The sequence below is a fragment of the Peromyscus eremicus genome, chromosome 18 (assembly GCF_949786415.1).
Source record: "Peromyscus eremicus chromosome 18, PerEre_H2_v1, whole genome shotgun sequence".
Taxonomy (NCBI): Eukaryota; Metazoa; Chordata; class Mammalia; order Rodentia; family Cricetidae; genus Peromyscus; species Peromyscus eremicus.
The window spans coordinates 14641164-14660361 of record NC_081434.1 but is presented as its reverse complement, the minus strand read 5'-3'; the positions used below and the strand labels follow the sequence as shown (position 1 = coordinate 14660361).

Below are 19198 nucleotides of genomic sequence, written 5' to 3'. Positions count from 1 at the left end.
TGCATCACTACAAAGTAAGAAACTATCTGGCTAAAGCCTGTATTATTATCAAGACCAACAGCCCCTACAGTAACAACAGCCATCTTATCTAGTATTAGTTAATTTCCTACCATTTATCTGGAGCTATGAATGTTAAAAACTGAAGTAAAAGAAGCCATTTGTATAAAATTAGGTAAGTGATAAAATAAAATAGTTGGCCACAGTGAACGAAATACTAGTTTTATTTTATAGATTAAAGTTGCCAAAGTGATTTTTGGGAAAGCTATACAATAATTGACTTATCTTTGAGGACTTTCTTTAAAGAGGTAGAAAAGAACCTGACTTTTAAATATTTAATTTACAATGTGTGTGCATGTGTGTGTTGTGAGGTATCTGTATAGTATACTCAGTGAATACGTAAAACCTGATTTTTATTTTATTCACATATTTAAGGCTAGTATGATTTGTAATCTACCACTTTTAAAAGGTAGCACATAAAGGAAGATGGGGCACTTTAAAATCTTTTAAAAAGAAGTTCAGTGTTAACAGTAACCACAAATTCCACAGCCTTAATGTAGATATTACTCGGTATTGTTACATGTGTGTCTTCAACTGTTACAGTAATATAAAATGTCATTTTCCCACTATTGTGTGTGTGTGTGTGTGTGTGTGTGTGTGTGTATGATATGAACTTGAGAAATTTACAAAGACATTTCATAAAAATAAAAAATAGGTAACTTCAGAATTGTTCCAGAAAACCACATAGCCATTATTTTACTTGCCCATTTACTTCTTCAATAAATATCTATTAAATTTCTACTCTATGCTAGATATTATACTGCATTTGTGGAATAAATGGATGATTATACTTGAACTTCCTAATCTTGAACTCAAGAATAGGAAACTACAATAGACAGATACACAGCACTATTATACTACAATGGGTGCTATAAAACTCAGAGGATGAAATGATTGATTAGTTCAGGAAGGTTTAACAGAAGAAACAGCATCTAAGTAAGTGGCTGATAGATGAGAGGGGAAGCAGCTAGAAAGGGGCAAATCCAGGGCAGAGTAAACATGCAATTAAAAAAAGCCACATCACTCGAATCTTCAATTATCAGGTAGAAGAGTTTGGTGTTAATAAGTGGGCAGTAATAGGCATCATGACGTAATAAATATAGCACTGTAGCTGTGGTATACAAGATGGCTAATAGAGCTGAGAGACAGGAAGTGACCACTATCTTAAGAGTGGGAGTGGTAATAATGATATATGAGGACAACTCAATGGTGGAACAGAGGTGGATTGGGGAGATATTTTAAGCATTTCCCATGCTTTGAAATAACTATTATGGCTTTGTAGCATTGATATGACTTAAAAGAAAAAGTTGAAGATTATTAACAAAAAAGTTTTAAAAAATGTAGTTTGGACAACATGCTAAAAAAAATCGTTTGCACATGAAGAAGAAAAGCACCTATGAGCATGCACAGATAATTTTACAAACAACTGCAAGTAACTACCTGGGACTAAGAGAAAGAACTAAATTATCTTTTGACAATGCATAGTTGTTGTTAAATAATATAAACAGAGCCTCAGAACTCACTTCTAAAATCAACTTTTATAACATCAGCAGCTCATAGATGGGTTTTTGGCTGTGTATGTAAAGGAAGTTAAGAATTCTTAACACATCTTTAAGTATCTAAGAAATTATAGTGCTCAGTACTCCAAAGTGGCTTCTGACTGGACATGTCAAGTCTGAGGGCTTAGATGAGGAGATGGGTGTTCTAGACACAGTTGCTGAACACGGACTGTCAAGCAAGAAGTAAAGTTAAAGCTATTGGCAGCTTCCTACAGAAAGGCTGAGGAATGTAAAGAGGGTGCAATATTAGTCACATGCTTGGAATCTGTCACCAAGAAAAGAAAAAACAGATAAAGGAAAAGCAGAGAAAAACCTCTAAGTAGAGATCAGAGACTGGTACATCAAACCAAAGACAAGGAAGATGAGGTATAAGGCTGAGAGAACTCAAGTAGTGGTTCATAGGCCTAGAGAAAGCTGGAAAAAAATCTCAAGGCAGACATGAGCTGCATCCAATCAGTGACAAAGATTCAATTATCCCCTAGAAGGTTGATCTGAGCATAACTGATTCTTTTGATAAGAAAAGACTGGCTGGTGAGTGCAAAATGGACACAAGAGTCCTACATTGGACATGAACACCTGCCTTTCACTGGCCACACAACCTTTTGAGCCACATAAACTTTTGAGTCCTTGGCATCCTCATTTATTAACGTGTGCATCTGTGAAGATGAAATAAGTGAATTAGCTCTACATATATTTGTTAAGCACCTGCTAGATCCCAGATGGCATGCTTGGTTCTAAGGAAAGAAAGAGCAATGGATTCTACATTCAAAGACTTCATAGTAGTAGAAAGAGAGGCAAAGATGAAAGCTGATATTAAAACACAATCTGTTATATGTGAAAATGGAAGTGGGCTCAGGCTCAGGACAGAGAATGTCTGCAGTGAGAAGGATGTGATTTCTTATGCCCGAGGGAGGCAGGAAAAGCTTCTAAGCAAGAGTTTAAATGGAATTTTTAATAATTGTTTAGGTATTCGAGGAATAAAGGACAGCAAAGGACATTTAGGGCAAAAGGGAATTTGTGAAAAGTCAAGGAAAGTTTTCAACATACTTCTTGGAGGGTCCTACACAAAGAGGTGTTTATGGTGCAGGTTAGGGAGCAAAACCCAAGTGATGATAGAGAGGCACACAAGATTGAAATCATGAAGGATTCTTAGAAGATGCAGTTGCATGACATTGTGGGACCTGCACTTGGAAAAGTCAGGAGAGTAGTGAGTTGCTGGACTAGAGCAATGAGCAATGAGAAAGAGAAACAGAAAAATACTGCACAACTGAGAAGAAAGAGAACACAATATAGGCCTTGTCTTTGTGACCCCAAAATACTATGCCAATTATTTCATGAAATTTAGCCTCGTTCTTTGGTAAGCAAGGTTGGTCAAATAAAATATTTATTTTGAAACCCCACATGTGAATTAGCTGTAGTCATACACAAAACTATGGGCATAGATGTACATATAAAATAAAAATATCCAAGTGGGTTCAAATATTTCACTTTTATGCTAATTTTATCCATTTAGGTAAAGCAGCCCTTGTTTCAAATTTTGAATGTTCACAATCCTCTTTTTCACAGAGATAAGTAGAGGTGTCTACCCTTTGGAATCAATCCAATGAGAATGTATGGTTAGAATGATAAAAGTAGTACATTGCAATTCCATGTATTTACTGTCTGCCTCATGGAAGGTTCTGTGTTATGCCCTGGGGAAATACAACAGAGACACAATTCCCACTTCCCAGCAATGCATTTTACAGTATGGAAGACAGATTGGAGTCCACAGGGTCGATATCCTACAATGAGACAGTATTATTAGGATAGAGTGTTATAGGAACGGGAAGTAGAATGCAAGTTATAAGTTAAATTGCTTTTAATATCTGTGACCATGCTGTTTCAACTATAACCACCATGAAGAGAAGAAATAAGATATACCATATTTTTATAACTCTTGAATCTGAACTCCCACATGGTAAAGACTTCAAACATTCCCCAGATTAAACAAAATCCCACATGAGTCAGCATTAACCTGAAGCCATTACTTTATAAAATGATTTAATTAGGACTACTAGCACATCTAGCATTGAAGAGTTAGACATTTTACTCTTGTTTTTCATGACCTATTCAAATCATGACAGAGGTTAAAAGCAGTAACTCAAGAATAAGATCAGTAATTCAAACTATAAAAGTAAATATGTTGGAGGAAAATAACATTTTGTACACATGAAATGGCTAACATTACAGTTGTCATGCTTTGTAAATTTATAACACAATGTCCTCTTTGTGAAAATTGAAAATTACTTGAAGTTGAGATCTTATAACATTGAAATAACTTTATATGTTTTATGGCATCATTCTGTTTTTTCATAGTTCTAAGAGTATTTTAAGCTTTCTAGCTGAAGGAGCTAGACTTATTTGTAAAAATTATAACACCATTTAACTGAGTAGTTAATATTTTACTCACTGCCAAATCATCTGATAGACAGAATAAAAATAAAGAGCGAGTGGAAACAAATGCCGTTTTCATATAACAATATACTTCAAAATTAACATTTCAAAAGCTGGTGTTTAAAATACACGCACCCAAGATGTTAATAATCATTTCCATGTGCAGCTTCTTAAAGCAGCTCATTTGTACTGAAGTCAAACTTGTACAAACACACACAAACACACACACACACACACACACACACACACACACACACACACATAGCAGGTGTTGAAAAATAATTGAAAAAGTAATCACCATCAATGCCTACAATGAGCCAAGCATTCAACTGAAACATTTAGCTCCATATTTGTTTCCAAAACCTTCTGCAGAAAGCACCAACTGCATACAAGGCTCCTGGTAGCTCTCTACTGATGTAACATTATTGTGTGATTTCACATAAACCTTTCAACAAATAATTGAAATTCTATGTTCAATATATTTTCTACTATCAACTACATTTTCTCCATTGAAATCCCTAAGAAATCCTAACCAATGAATATACTAAAAGCAAAGTTTTAGTTCCATAAAAATATCTCTGAAGATTTCACAAACCTCTCAAAGTCCTGAATAAATGTTAGCACATGTCTTTATGAGCAATGATACTCTCAAACATGACTAACTCAGAGGAAGTGAGTTAAATTGTTACTCTCCAGAGATTGTATCCTCAACTGCCTGATATCTTGTTTTAACATCCAGGCTGAATGTGTCATGTTTCGTATTATCCATGGCTTGATGTGGCAAAGGGGGAAAGGCAGGATGTGACACAAGACATGCTGAATTGTATATAACCAAACCATGAATCATCTGCAGATGTGCCCAGGAACTATTATGATACAGCAATATTGCCCATCGTATCCTGTATTCCCATCATTTGAAAAATACTGTCAGGCCACTCAAGAGTCTAAGGCTAGCCTTAGCTACATAGTGAGTTGAAAACTACAGATTAAGAGTGAAAATAGAGGCCACAATGTTGCATGAATCCTAGAAGGTCTTATTAGTAAAAACAAACCTGGAGCCAGGTATTGGGGTGAACGCTGAAAGATCAGAGAAGAAGAACAAGCCACAGCTACCTCACCTTGCCAGTTCCTCAGCTGATCCTGTTCCCTCAAACTGGAATGGGTCCCAGCTGAACTGCTGCTAAAAGCCTAAAAGCTTAACCAGGCTCTAGTTCCTGGTCCTCACACCTTAAATACCTTTCTGCTTCCTGCCATCACTTCCTGGGATTAAAGTCTCTTGTCACCATGCCTGGTTGTTTCCAGTGTGGCTTTGAACTCACAGAGATCCAGAAGGATCTCTGCCTCTGGAATGCTAGGATTAAAAGTGTGTGTGCCACCATTTTCTGGCCTCTATATCTATCTAGTGGCTGTTCTGTTCTCTGACCCCAGATAAGTTTATTAGGTTGCACAATATTTGGGGGAACACAATATCACCACACCATGATCTTTTTTTTTCAATTTGAAATGCAAATATCTTTTATTAAAACATAAACCATAACCCTCCTTTTCTTGTTCATGCCCTACAACTCATGTTAACATCTTAATTTCACAATACAAACACCATTGTATTGTACCAAGTCCCTGTCTTTAAATTTTCATACTTTAAAAGTCCAAGTTATCTTTAAAAATCCAATGTCCAGCTATAAATCAAAGTCACTCAAGTTGCCCTCTAGCAAACTAAAAAGAAAGAAAGAAAGAAAGAAAGAAAGAAAGAAAGAAAGAAAGAAAGAAAGAAAGAGAGAAAGATAGGTTACCTACATTCCTACTTCAGAAGGAAACAAATGTCACAGTCACAATCAGATTAAACCAAAAACCAAAATCCAATCATATAAATAACTTAAGATCTAACATCCAAAATTCAGAATCTTCTGGTCTCCAAATGATCTAGCCATTTCTCCTGCTTCACTGCCCATGACACACATAGCTTATCTCTAAGCCCAGTCAGCTCCAACAAACACCTACTTCTGCCCTTGGCTGTCTTCTCATGATAGTGGTTTCTCTAATATCCTGTTATCTCCACTGCAACTGAGGCTACACCTTGACCAATGGCCTCCCCTTGGCCTCTCTTCAGGTATTTCAGGCCCTGCCACACAAGAGTCAAGCCTTAGCTGCTCTCCAGGAGCCTTTCATGACTAAAACAGATGCAGAGACCCACAGCCAAGAATTAGGCTGAGCTCTGGGAATCCTGTTGAAGAGGGGGAAGAATTGTAGGAGTCAGAAGGATAAATGACATCTCAAGAAATCCCACAGAAGCAACTAACCTGGGCTCATAGAGCTCACGGAGACTAAATGGACAACCAGGGAGCCCTCTGCATATTTGTTACAGTTGTATATTTTGGTCTTCTTGTGGAACTCCTAACAGTGGGGGCAGGTGCTGTCTCTGACTCTTGACTGCTTTGGGGACCCTTCTCCTCATACTGGGTTGCTTTGTCCAGTCTTAATATGAGGGGAGGTACCTAGTCTCACTGCAACTTGATATTCCATGTTTGACATCCATGGGAGGCCTGCCCTTTTCTGAATAGAGTTGGAAGAGGAGTGGATGGGAGGCATTGCAAAGGGAAGGTTGGGGAGGGAATGGAAAGAGAAGAGGGGGGGAAACTGTGGTCGGGATGTAAAAACTTAATAATAACAATAAAAATAAAAGGAGGAGGAGGAAGGAGGAGGAGGAGGAGGAGGAGGAGGAGGAGGAGGAGGAGGAGGAGGAGGAACCACCATTACTGAGTCCACTTCTGAAAAGTGTTTTCTCAGTGCCAGCCCACAGGAAGCTATAGCTGAGAGGGAGCCAACTCTGAACATCTTGTACAGGCAGCTGAATTCGAAAATGTGCCAGAGTCAAGCAGGTATTGCTGATGTTGAAGAGGCCATGATCTTGAAGGAGAATGGGAAGGGATATTTGGGAGGGCTTAGAGCAAGAAAATGGAAAGGGGAAATGTAATTATATTATAATCTCAAAATTAAAGTTTAAAAAATTAATAAAGTTACTGTATTTGAAAAGTTAAAAAACCACAGATTATATAAAAACCTTTCCTGATTTCCCCCAAACATATGCTACCATCACTCATATTTTCATTAATTATGGTAATCCAGAGTTTTAGAGAATGGTTCTGAGTATGCTTCCAATGTCAGTCATGGTAACAATTTATGAACATGTTATCTAATATTTTTTATTCTCACAATCTGTCTAATTCACTGTGAATAGTCTCCATATGCCCTATTATGTAATATAACCCTCTCTAAACATGAATGTGTGAATTTCTTGACATCTTTCCCTGTTTTCTGTCAAACAGGCAGGCAGTGTATTCATTAAAATCTAATCCATTTCTAATTTCAGCATCCTCTCATAGCTCAATAAATGCACTCATGATACAAGGAGAGAATTTGTTACAGGATTTCATTAATTCTCTGTTGATGTTTAGTTCACAGTTGCCTATCACATGTGGGGTACACTTTTATTATTGAACACCTCATATTCATGACACTTAGAGTTAAATCTGAAAATTACAATGAAATAGGAATCTCCACCCTGAAGAAGCATACTGTCTAGTAATGAAGATTTATTTTCTGTCCTTTGTGAGTTGGCATCAACTCATTTCTACTCTTCTAGAGTGTCACTTCCTTTGAGACCTTTCACATAAATTACACATTTTTCTCTATCATTTCTCTCTATTAAGGTAGTATCTCTATCATGTTTTAACAATCCTATCATTGGCCATGAAAAATATTTTCCTTTATGCTTAATTTTTGACCAACTGAAAAGACATGTCAATAAAATCAAATTTGTCAATCAAATTAAAAAAGAAGAATAGCTGTTTTCTCAGATTTGTTACAAAGATTCTATAGTATTTTTAGATGTAAATAGTGGGCACATTGAGATGCTTTAATGTTTGATTGACAGAATGTAGTTAAGGGTATTTTAGTATATATATGTATATATATATATACTATATGTATATATATATGTATATATGTATATATATATACTATACTATATATATATATAGTACCTATTTTAAATATATTCCATTTCTGTTTGAATTCTAAGGGAAAAAAATCTCACCATTCAAGTCTGGAGTAACTTTAAAGATGAGCTAATCAGCACCCAGACATTATTAACATGATTACCCAGTGAATGATTTATTTTGTTATTTGAATTTGTGAAATAAATAATGATCCAAATCATCTTAAATCTGTAGCAAAAGTCTTACTGATTATATTAATATATTTTAAGTGGCAGATTTTTGTCATTTAGGCCCAGCATTTAGGGATATTCATGGTCAGTTTGTTGAGACATTTACCTCAGAAAAATTACACTAGTATGACAAGAGGAGAATTTATTTTTCTAGTTAAGATAAAAAGTTTGCTAAATTTAAAAGCAAGGGGTATTAAGCAACTTCAGAACACAGGGTCCTGAGACATCATATACTTAATCAAATCAGATAAATTACTGTGTCTCAGACCACTGCAAGCATATCCACAATACACCCATTGTGTAGTTGGCAAACTTTCCTTCCTTAAAATGCAAACCTAGACTAGAAACACATTTTAAATGAGCAAAACTACCAAAGTATTAGTGTCCCAAAGTCATTAAAAAATGGAGTATATATATTCAAATGTTATATGAATTAATCTCCTGCAAGCACCTGATATTTTGATATGTGATTGACAATAGACTACATCAGAAAGCCAGTTTTGGACCTTAAAAATAATATCATTATACTTAAGTGCCTAGTAGTATGAGAAATATTGGTAAAACTAATAACAGTATAAACCATAATTCTTTGATTCTTCACACTATCTTCACACAATTAAGCAGCATGGACCTCATATGTGATTTGAAAATGGAGAAACATGATCACGTAACAAATAAGGAGCAAGTAATGGGAATGGATAGAAAATTATTCAATCTCATTCTTAGAAACTATAACATAACTATGGTAAAACAAAAAATAATAATCTGGCTTAGCTGGTGGAAGAGTTTTGTAAAGTCAGAAGGACTTCATTACTTAATCCTCATTTGAACACTCCCTGTTGCTAACAGAGAAAGAACAAAAATATCATCCAATAAAGCTTTATTATAGTGAAATAATGAGGCAATCGAGGCTAATCCTTTGAAATCTTTCATCTTTTTGGTAAGCAGAGGTAAGCTTAATGGTTGGCAAGAAAACAAAATATATTATCTTGTGTGAAGTCAAATTATTTTCAGTCATGATAACTAATATGACCTGTCAGCTCACAAAAGAAGTCAGAAATTTATAGAAAATTCTCCTGTTGTTTTGAAGGGAAAGCAATAAACTTTGCATAGAAAGAGTTTTAGATTTTAATTAGTCATTATCTGAAGTACATCACATTCTAGGTACTTAAAACTGGACCAATAGAGGTCATGTGTGGAAACAGAAAACCATTAATGTCACATTTTGCTCAGAAAGGACAACCAGTCTAACTTGGATTTAATCAGAAAATTGAAAGAATATATAGTATTTAAATCAAAGTATATCCCCTTCCCCTTCAATACTACCACAAGACAAAAAGAAAACAAAAAAGCAATTGTTATTTGCTTTCAAAAAGAAATATATTTTAAAATATCTGCCACTCTTCTAGGCAAGGTTGACAAGACTAGAGAAAAATCGAGATTCAGAAACAGTCTATCCAAGCAGAGAGAAATCCAACATCTAAATGAAGCAGTTATTGTAGCAAAATAAATTTCAGCCATTAAAGAAGATGCATAAGACATTTAAAAATAAAAATGATTATGAATAATTAAATGTCCTTATTGTTCCGTGGTTTGGGTAAACTTTGAGGCATATGGAGCATATTTTTATTTTCAGAACATATGTATGAATTTTAGTAGTCTGAAAAAGGTTACGGCTCTCTAGTTTGAGGTACTCTGCAAACAAAGGCACTGCTAACAGGGATATGGTTGGTCAGACAGAGGGAAAAATTATGCATACTGAAACTACCACACAGAGGATAAACCACGGTGTATAGGAATGTAAAGTACTGTTACATAGTAGTTCTGAACTAACATTCATATGAAGTTTACTCCATAGAATTTCCACAATAGATGGCTCAGTTTAGGTTGTTAAATAAAACTTGTTAAATCTTAAAGTGAAATAAATAAAATGAATGAAATGCATGAATGGATAGTAAGGCAAACAGTGGCATCAATACAGCCAACGAGTGCATATAAAATTATCTACCTCGTTTACATTAGCAGCCCTAAAGAAGAGCATCATTGAACTATAAATAAAACCTGCAGAGAAGAAAATAAAGTAATCAAAGGAATTAATTGGACACAGGTGTTCTTGAAACAGACTCAGAAGGGATAAGATACATGCCTTAGTATCTTCATGTTTTAAAGACAATTATGATGCAAACTGACCAAAATAGAACTCTAATTGGTAGAATTTTCTATCATCAGTCCTCAAAACAGGTAAAAAATGTAAGGGCATAAAAATTTTCCAAAGGGCACTAAAGTTATGAACGATAGAACCAGGGTGGGTATTCAAAATAGTGTCAAAAGATGTCCTACCAAATTTTGTTTTGTATTCCCAGTTAGCAGAGTCCTCTGCCCACAAGACAGAACAGTGACACAGATAGTCTGATACATCTTGAAATATTACAGAGAAGACAGACACTCTTAGCCTAGAAGAAGGTCTTATTCTACCCCATAGACCACTAAATATGCCAAGTGTTTGGTCCATACAGTGCTTGTTATAATCATACACATTATTACAGCCGTGAGAATGGCAAAGCAGACAGTATATTAACTGACATCAAATTATTCAATATTTTTCTATCACAAAATACTCATCTATACATTTTTTTTCAATTTGATTACTTGCACATGCTTTGTTGTTTCTGAAACCCTTATCTAGCAACATCTGGACCCTATTTAAAGTAACCTTGACAAGAGATAGGAGACGCCTCAAAAATGTGAGGGGTTGATCCAGCCTCCCCTTGCTCCGAAATGAGCTGTTGCAATTTCTTCTTTAGTTACCTTCTAAGGCCTCATCATTAGTTGTGTTCAGGTTAAAAACTGTGACAAGCTAATGCTTTTCACCTAGAAAATTACAAATATCACCAGATTTTTATAATTTTTATGCTGTAGAAAGATAATATTTTTTTTTTTACCAGAAGCAAAGAAAATGACAGCTAAAATATTGATGTGGTGTGTAATCTGCTATGGCCAATATTGTGCATTTCAGAGTAACAATGCCTAAGAGGATATTTCAGCATAAGTTTTTGCATTCTGGTTTTGTTGTTGTTTATCTAAGCAAGCTGAAATATTCTGTTTACAGCTGAATCTTCTTGTAAAAAAAAAAAAATGAAGAGAGTAACTCTGCAATACCGCTAGGCACAAGAAAGAATAAACTTGTATTATATCAGGCTTCAGACTAAGTCGGTGGTTTTGTCCTAGACAGTGTCTAACCCTGTAAAATTTTTATTGGTTTTGAAATGCCTAAGAAAATCTTCAAAGCCCTTGGCACCATGCAAATCTGCACAAGTTTTTCAGAAGAAACACGTTTTTTCCCCAGGTAATGCTCATTTATCTTTGATCTCCAGGTTTAAAGTATAAAAACCTGAAACAATCTCTTTCTGGGGGAAACATGGCTTTGCTTTTTACAAAACCATCCATTAAGAACATGTATGAAATTCTTCATTTGCAGCTTTGCCTTAAATTTTAACATCCACATAAGAAAGCAAGAGGCAGCTCTCTGAAAGACCTGTCAGAAACTCCCTAAATAGACAGGCGTGTGTGTGTGTGTGTGTGTGTGTGTGTGTGTGTGTGTGTGTGTGTGTGGTCATACTGACAAACTGAGCTTACTCTGCTCTTCTTCCTACAACTGTGTTAGTGAGTGAAAGTTGCAAGCTAAACACCACACACACACACACACACACACACACACACACACACACACACACACCTTGGTAACATTGAAGTTTCTCTAAAGCTTCAATGACCCAAACAAAGCCAAAGTTTTGATTTTGATTTTTAAAACTATAAATACCTGGAAATAAAAGTAAAAATGATCAACTCGTCTTCAGTTACAGTTTTAAGCTAAAAAAAAAAAAGTATTAAAGCCATAAAGCTAAACCAGTTAACACACTTCAAACATTCACAGATGAGTGGCCTTCCTGACACATGTAACAAATGTCAAAGAGGCTACTAACCGAAGATGTTCCTCTAAAAAGAAAGAGGTAGACATAAAATGGGGGAGATGAGCACATTTTCTTATTATAGTAGTCACAATGAGGACTATTTAAAAGTGTTGAAGCGATGAGCACAGTTGCTATTTTAACTGGCACTCAGTAGAAATTCTTAATTTCGCTGTCTCCACTGTGGGTTAGGATCCAAGTGGCAGATTTGCTCTTAACACTGACATTGTTCCCGGCTTATCCTCATCTGAGTCTTGTTTAAAGTCGAGTCTGTGGGGCAGCAGGCACATCAGTGCACTTTAGGATTGCTTTTGCACGAATACTGATTCAATTATGACACGTGCAAGACTCTGGTGTGGAGATGCTCTTCTCAAGGCCACTCTCACTTCTCTTTGCAACAAGCCCATTAGCCGCAAACAGTGAACATTGCCAGCACTAATGCTCAGGGAAAAGTACAGCCCACTCTCTCAGACTAGGGAGGCTTGCTTCCCAGGTTTTTCAACATAGGGGGTTGAGGAGATATTGTTCTATTTTTTTAAAGGCTTCTGCTTTTAACTGGAAAACACGTCTACTGATAGATAAGGGGAGGGTAAAGGAGACACACAAAAAAGGCCTATTTTCAAGATCAAGACCCCAAGACACTCAAGCATGTCCTCCTTCTGCCTTCTTCTAGTCTTTCAATGCAAATGTCCTGTCATTGAATGGCATCAAAAGGACACAGAAAAACTAGTTTTCTCGAATGGAGTCTGACTGTGGATACAAACTACATCTAGGGTTTAAATGACCCCTCACATAATCACAACCTACAGTTCTTCCAAGCAACTGTTAGCTGAGCAGGAATATCAGCCCAAATCAAAACAAGAGCTCCTTAACAATACTATATAATTCTGGGCTTCTTTATTGCTGTTCCATGCAAGGTATTCTGTTATAGTAATATTCCTAGCAAATTGGAACTCCATTTCATTTAGCAGTAGATGGCCAACACACACACACACACACACACACACACACACACACACACACACACACACAAAAGGTATTTTCTAAGTTCTTTGTCTTATATTGATTTGCCTGTGTATTTTATTTTTAATCTTAAGGATCCTTTGCTTATATATTGTGCTTTCTATCTTTATGGGTTTTCTGTGTGTGTGAATGTCTCAGCATCTGTGTGTGTTTCTTGATCTTTTTCTTGGGCTCATTCTTTTGTTTGTTTGGTTTGCCCTATTTTATTATTATTTTATATGCCTTTTGGTTTATAATAAGAGAGGGCAAGAAAGGGTACGGATTTGGGTGGTTGGGGAAGTGGGGAGGATCTGTGAGGAGTTGAGGGGGGAAACATAATCAGAATATATTGTATAAAAGAAAATCTATTTTCAATTTTTTAAAAAAAGGCACAGAACCTTGAGACTAGCGAAAAAGTCTTTAAATTTTTTCACATTTAGAGTCACTCAAGATTAAAATATCATCCAATTAAAAACAATTGGACCACCTTCTAATCCCTCACTTCCAGTTAATCAAATGTTGTATTTGGACTTTGATCACAGCACACAAACACAAATACAGGGAAAACTAAGTGTGTGAATACATGTATTTACTTGGTATTCAGAATTTACATGTAAGATTCTAAAACATATTTATTTTGGCCTGTCACTGGACCCATAATGCCACTCAGTGAATATACCTTTTATTTCTTCTGAATTACAGACAATAGCACCAATATGCCAATGCTCATTGGAATGCACATTAAATAAATTAAATAAAGAAGGCTAGGGCAGCACTTCTCATACAACCATTGGGTCACATATGGGCATACGAAATGAACAGCTCACTGGACAAGTAAAACACCAGCCTCAATCAAACTCTTTTCTTTATTTTTCATTTATTCCTCTTTGAATATTTTTTCATTTATTCCTCTTTGAATATCAGAGTATTCTTTGTGAGTTAGAATGATTAAGAGATATGTATCTATACTGAAGACAACAAAACTCAATAAGCTCAAATATTTCAATTTACCAAGGGTTTTCTCTTTCCTTTGGAATGAAAATAAAATACTTTAAAATGTGGAAATAGTTTTATTACAGTGGCACTGGGATCATAGCAGAGTTCACTTTTTCCTTATGTTAGTCCTGCCAGTGACAGACACTTGGGCACATTTTTTAAAGCTTTAGGTAACACACTTAAGATACTGTAAGTATTTAGCATAATGAAGTTTAGTTGATTAATTTACAGTAATAATTTTTTCAAGTTTGGTGTTCTTTAAAAATAATAGAGGAAATTCTCAATCATTGTGCTTTAACAATGTCTAACTTAGGCTTACTAATATGAGAGGCTCTGTGACAGCTTAATTTCTTTGGTAATCTACCAAAGACTGATAGTTAATAGTCATAGCTGAAAAAGATTCTCAGGATCCCTTCAGAAGACTGAAGCAGGAACCTACAAACTATTTAAAACAAATCACAGTGAGAATTTATTTAATGTACTCGGGGTGTATGATTTGACCCACATCAGAATCTAATCTAGAAATAAAAGCTTCTTCACAGAAAAGTTTTCTATGTCCTTTTCCAGAATTGAAATTATATCGTCACAGACTTGTTTATGAACGAACGTGATCAAGAGGTATTGAAGAATGTTAAAATATGTCATTAGCATCTTCTTTTGTCCCTTCTGAGAAAACATGGTTGTTCTTCTTCCTGAGGTACAGGGATCAAGCTAAGTCCCTGATACATACAAGGCAAGTGCTCAGCCAGTAAGCTAAATTCCCATCACAATGGGATTTAATGTCAATGTCCATCAATACCAAACTGGCACTTGAGCCATCCAGTAATGTCCCCACTGGCCAATATTGATAAAATTACATCAAGCAGCAAAAAAATAAAAATCACCCCATGAAATACACCCTGAGCCGTAAGCTTAAGAATGCTGCTTCTAAAGATGGTATTACTTCTCCTTGATAAATTTCATATTACCTAAAGTATATGTTCCCACAGATTTATGGTGCCAGTATAGGTGCAAGTTGGCTTGGTAAGAATAAGTACAGACATGGAATGTAGAAACCTTGTTTGGCATTCTCTACCTAGCTCATATAAATCTAGATTGTCAAAAGTGATTATGGAAATAGGAAATGTTAGAGCATCTCTCTGTACAGGCTAGGCACTTTGCTAATGGAGTAATCTCTTCTGAAGACCACGATATTCTTTCACATTTGTGTGATGCAGTGGTTCTCAACCTGTGGGTTGTAACTCATGTGCTGGTCTAACTACTTTTTCATGGAAGTTGTATATCAGATAACCCACATATCTGATATTTACATTATGATTCATAACAGTAACAAAAAATATAGTTATTAAGTAGCAATGAAAATTTTATGGTTGGGGTCACTACAACATTAGGAATTGTATTAAAGGGTCACAGCATGAGGATGTTTGACACTAGTATAATGGTTCGTTCATTCCAAAGCTCTCACAGAACTATGGGACTGTACTTAGTACAATTGTCTCGTATTTCAAATCATGACTTAGGTGAATTGTTTTCTTAGAATCTGAGTTGATTTTTTTTTCTAATCCATTCTACTGACCTCACATCATAATACCCATAAGGACTCACATCTATAAAATGCTAAATTCAGGCATTTTCCCCGAGGGGAGATGGATATTATTGCATTTTTTTTTAATCCACGTAGTAGTTGTAATGTAAAAGCTGATTGCTTTAGTATTGACTACTGGTTCTGAAAATACATGACCACTCAAATAATCACAACCTACACTTCTTCTGAGCAATGGTTAGCTGAGCAGGTATATCAGCCCAAATCAGAACAAGAGCTCCTTAACAACACCATATAATTCTGGGCTTCTTTATTGCTGTTCCATGCAAGGTAAATTGTTATAGTAGTATTCCTAGCAAATTGGAACTCTGTTTCAGTGTTTGAGTCCTGGTATCTAAAAATGATTTTTTTAAAGCACTCCTTTTTGACATTAGACACAAACAAGGTCAACTTTCTGAATGTCTTTACTCCTGACGTGAGTCTGGCTTCTGGTTTTTCTATTTTCAGCTCAGCTCCAGTGCAGCCCAAGACACACATTCACAGAGGAGCTTCGGCACATACCACAACCGTGAGCTGCTGCTGACACAGTCAGAACTCTTATTTTGTAGAGTATTTCTTTCGCTCTTCTGCTGATGTCATTATGAAAAATAGTGCTGGCACAGCCAGCCATACAGCCACTTGACACCCTTTCTTATTTAATGTGGCTAACTTACTCTTGAATTTTATTTTCAAAGAAGATATTAATGTTTTATGGAGGGACAACCTATACATAGAGTCTCTTATTGTGGAGTTTGTGAATTTAGTATATTGAAGTGTTTCATTAAAATAAAAACACAATTCCTAAAAACAAAAAGCTAGCAAAGATCAGAAAGTATTTGCACTTTTTAAAAACTGAAAATGAGGCTGGGCGGTGGTGGCGCACGCCTTTAATCCCAGCACTCGGGAGGCAGAGGCAGGCGGATCTCTGTGAGTTCGAGGCCAGCCTGGACTACCAAGTGAGTTCCAGGAAAAGCGCAAAGCTACACAGAAAAACCCTGTCTTGAAAAACCAAAAAAAAAAAAAAAAAAAAAAAAACTGAAAATGAAAAACATTTGTTTCTACTCACAATGAATTGCCAAATTAATGTTAACGGAGCTTTCTTTGGTGAACTTTCTGAGTCACTATAATTAGGCTATTATTAATTTCCAAGTGATTATTATGTATTGACTCATAATAAATAAAATCTTGTATCTTAACACATTAAAGTTTTCATGATTCTAGTACATATTCTATAAAAGGACAAATATATGTCACTTATACTTTATGTTCATGTTCATTTTCAGTGTCTCTTGGAAATATCTTCTCCATAAGATTTAGGCTTATAATCTAGCTAATAAAATACACAAAACATTTCAAGACAAAATCTAAAGGCATCGAAACCAAGTCTATATGGCCATGCTTAAAACCATCAAAATCTATCCATTTTCACCCCACGTACTATGCTGCTGATTACTTTTTAATCTAAGATGTACATTTCATAATGATGAATAGAGAGGATTTTATTACACGCAGTTGAATGAGCATCAAAAAAAAGCCTTACCTATATGGGTGACATGTCATTTGTAATAAGAACATATTTTAATATTGAGATGTAATGAAATTATAAATCTGTAGTAATCCACAGCATAATGAAAATTTTAAAGCTGGTTCAGTCTTCTAAGAACCAAAAGATACCTTTTTGAGATGTTTTAATCATCTTAAACATTTAAGTATTAAAATTTCACACTTGTTAATGAATACTTCCAATAATATGATAGAGCAGTTATAGTTTTAATTCAAACTTCTTTAAGAGAGTTTTCTTTATTTCTTTACTTCTTTTTTTTCTGTTTTGGAGATCAATCAAAAGGCCTTAGGCATGCTAGGCAAGCCTGCAACCTGTGAGCTACCTGATAGCCTAAAAAATATGCTCCAAATCACACCATTGCTCACATTAAATGTGCAGAGATTTCTGTAGGGCAATCAGTGATTTTAAATAGTTAGATAGATAGATAGATAGATAGATAGATAGATAGATAGATAGATAGACAGATAGACAGATAGATAGACAGACAGACAGACAGACAGATAGACAGACAGAGGGAGAGAGATTATAAGTGAAATTTTAGCCTCTAAAAGTTAAATGTTGGTACACTGAAATTTTTATTTAATATATTAATACCAATTAAAATAAATTTCAAATTTATCTTAATTTTGAGCTCTAAAACAGTATATACTATGGGTTCTACTCAATATTAATATAGTCAACTATAGGTAAATGGAAGTTTATATAAAATGAAAAACTGATGTTAAAAAGACGTAGAAAACCACATTGTCCACTTTTTATTTCAAAGAGATTAAAAACATCACTGCTTGTAGCACAAAGAGCCTGACTCAGGGTTCATAGTTCAGAACATCCCTAAAGCATGTGCCTAACATGCTCAATGCTATAAGTAAAGGTACTGACATGTTATAAAGTTACTTAATCCCAAAATACACCTATTGGTAGAAATAACAATCTTTTATCCAATCACTATGTTTCATGTCTTGAAACAATAGTGTGTTCTCATTTTTTCTCTATTTTGAAATACATCATATATCTAAAATATCACTTATTAATTATGGTGAAATTCTCTATTTTAAAGGATAATTCCTTTATTATTATTAACGGAATAATTCATAGTTTAAAACTCTGCTATCTAAAGTATTTCCATTTAAATAAATGGTGACGGGGTTGGGGATTTAGCTCAGTGGTAGAGCACTTGCCTAGCAAGCACAAGACCCTGGGTTGGGTCCTCAGCTCTGGACAAAAGACAAAGTAGATAAATGGTGACATTTTGAAGGCAATATATAACCAGTCAGATTTTATTTGATTTCTTGAGAAAAGACAAAAGATAACTTCTGAGATTCCAATTCTGGTTAGTTTTCCTTTATTGGCAGAGTACTTCTTTCATGCACTGACTGGTGTTTTCAGATACCTTTTATGGTAACATAAGCTCAGTGTACACCAGCTCAACCTTTCCCTGGGAATTCCATAGAATTAGAGAAAAAGGCACTTACCATGTTCCAGCCGGGATAGAGGTAGTCTGTACCCACAAATTCAAAGTAGTGAGCAAAGCCTTCCTTCAACCACACATCTTCCCACCACACCGGAGTCACAAGGTCACCAAACCACTGTTAGAATAGAATGAATGAGCATAAGAAAAAAAAAAATAGCATCCACCACAGAATGATTTGACCTGAAATCAAATGTGTTAGTCTGTGATTATCATAACTGGATGTCATTCCCAAATTAATTTTGTGATCTTAAAATGTGTTGGGGCAAGACTGTAGTGGTTAATATGACTACTTGGATAACACTAGTATTTTACAAATATGCTCAGTGAAGAACAAAAAT

The 19198-nt window shown here is 35.3% G+C and overlaps 1 protein-coding gene across 1 annotated transcript in view; it reads right to left on the bottom strand.

The window, feature by feature from the left end:
* Trhde (thyrotropin releasing hormone degrading enzyme) overlaps positions 1 to 19198 on the bottom strand; it is a 382411-nt gene that overhangs the window by 153248 nt on the left and 209965 nt on the right. Inside the window, exon 5 of the mRNA XM_059245179.1 lies at positions 18862 to 18975. Within this exon, the coding sequence (XP_059101162.1) occupies positions 18862 to 18975 (114 nt within the window). The remainder of the gene's footprint in view (positions 1 to 18861; positions 18976 to 19198) is intronic.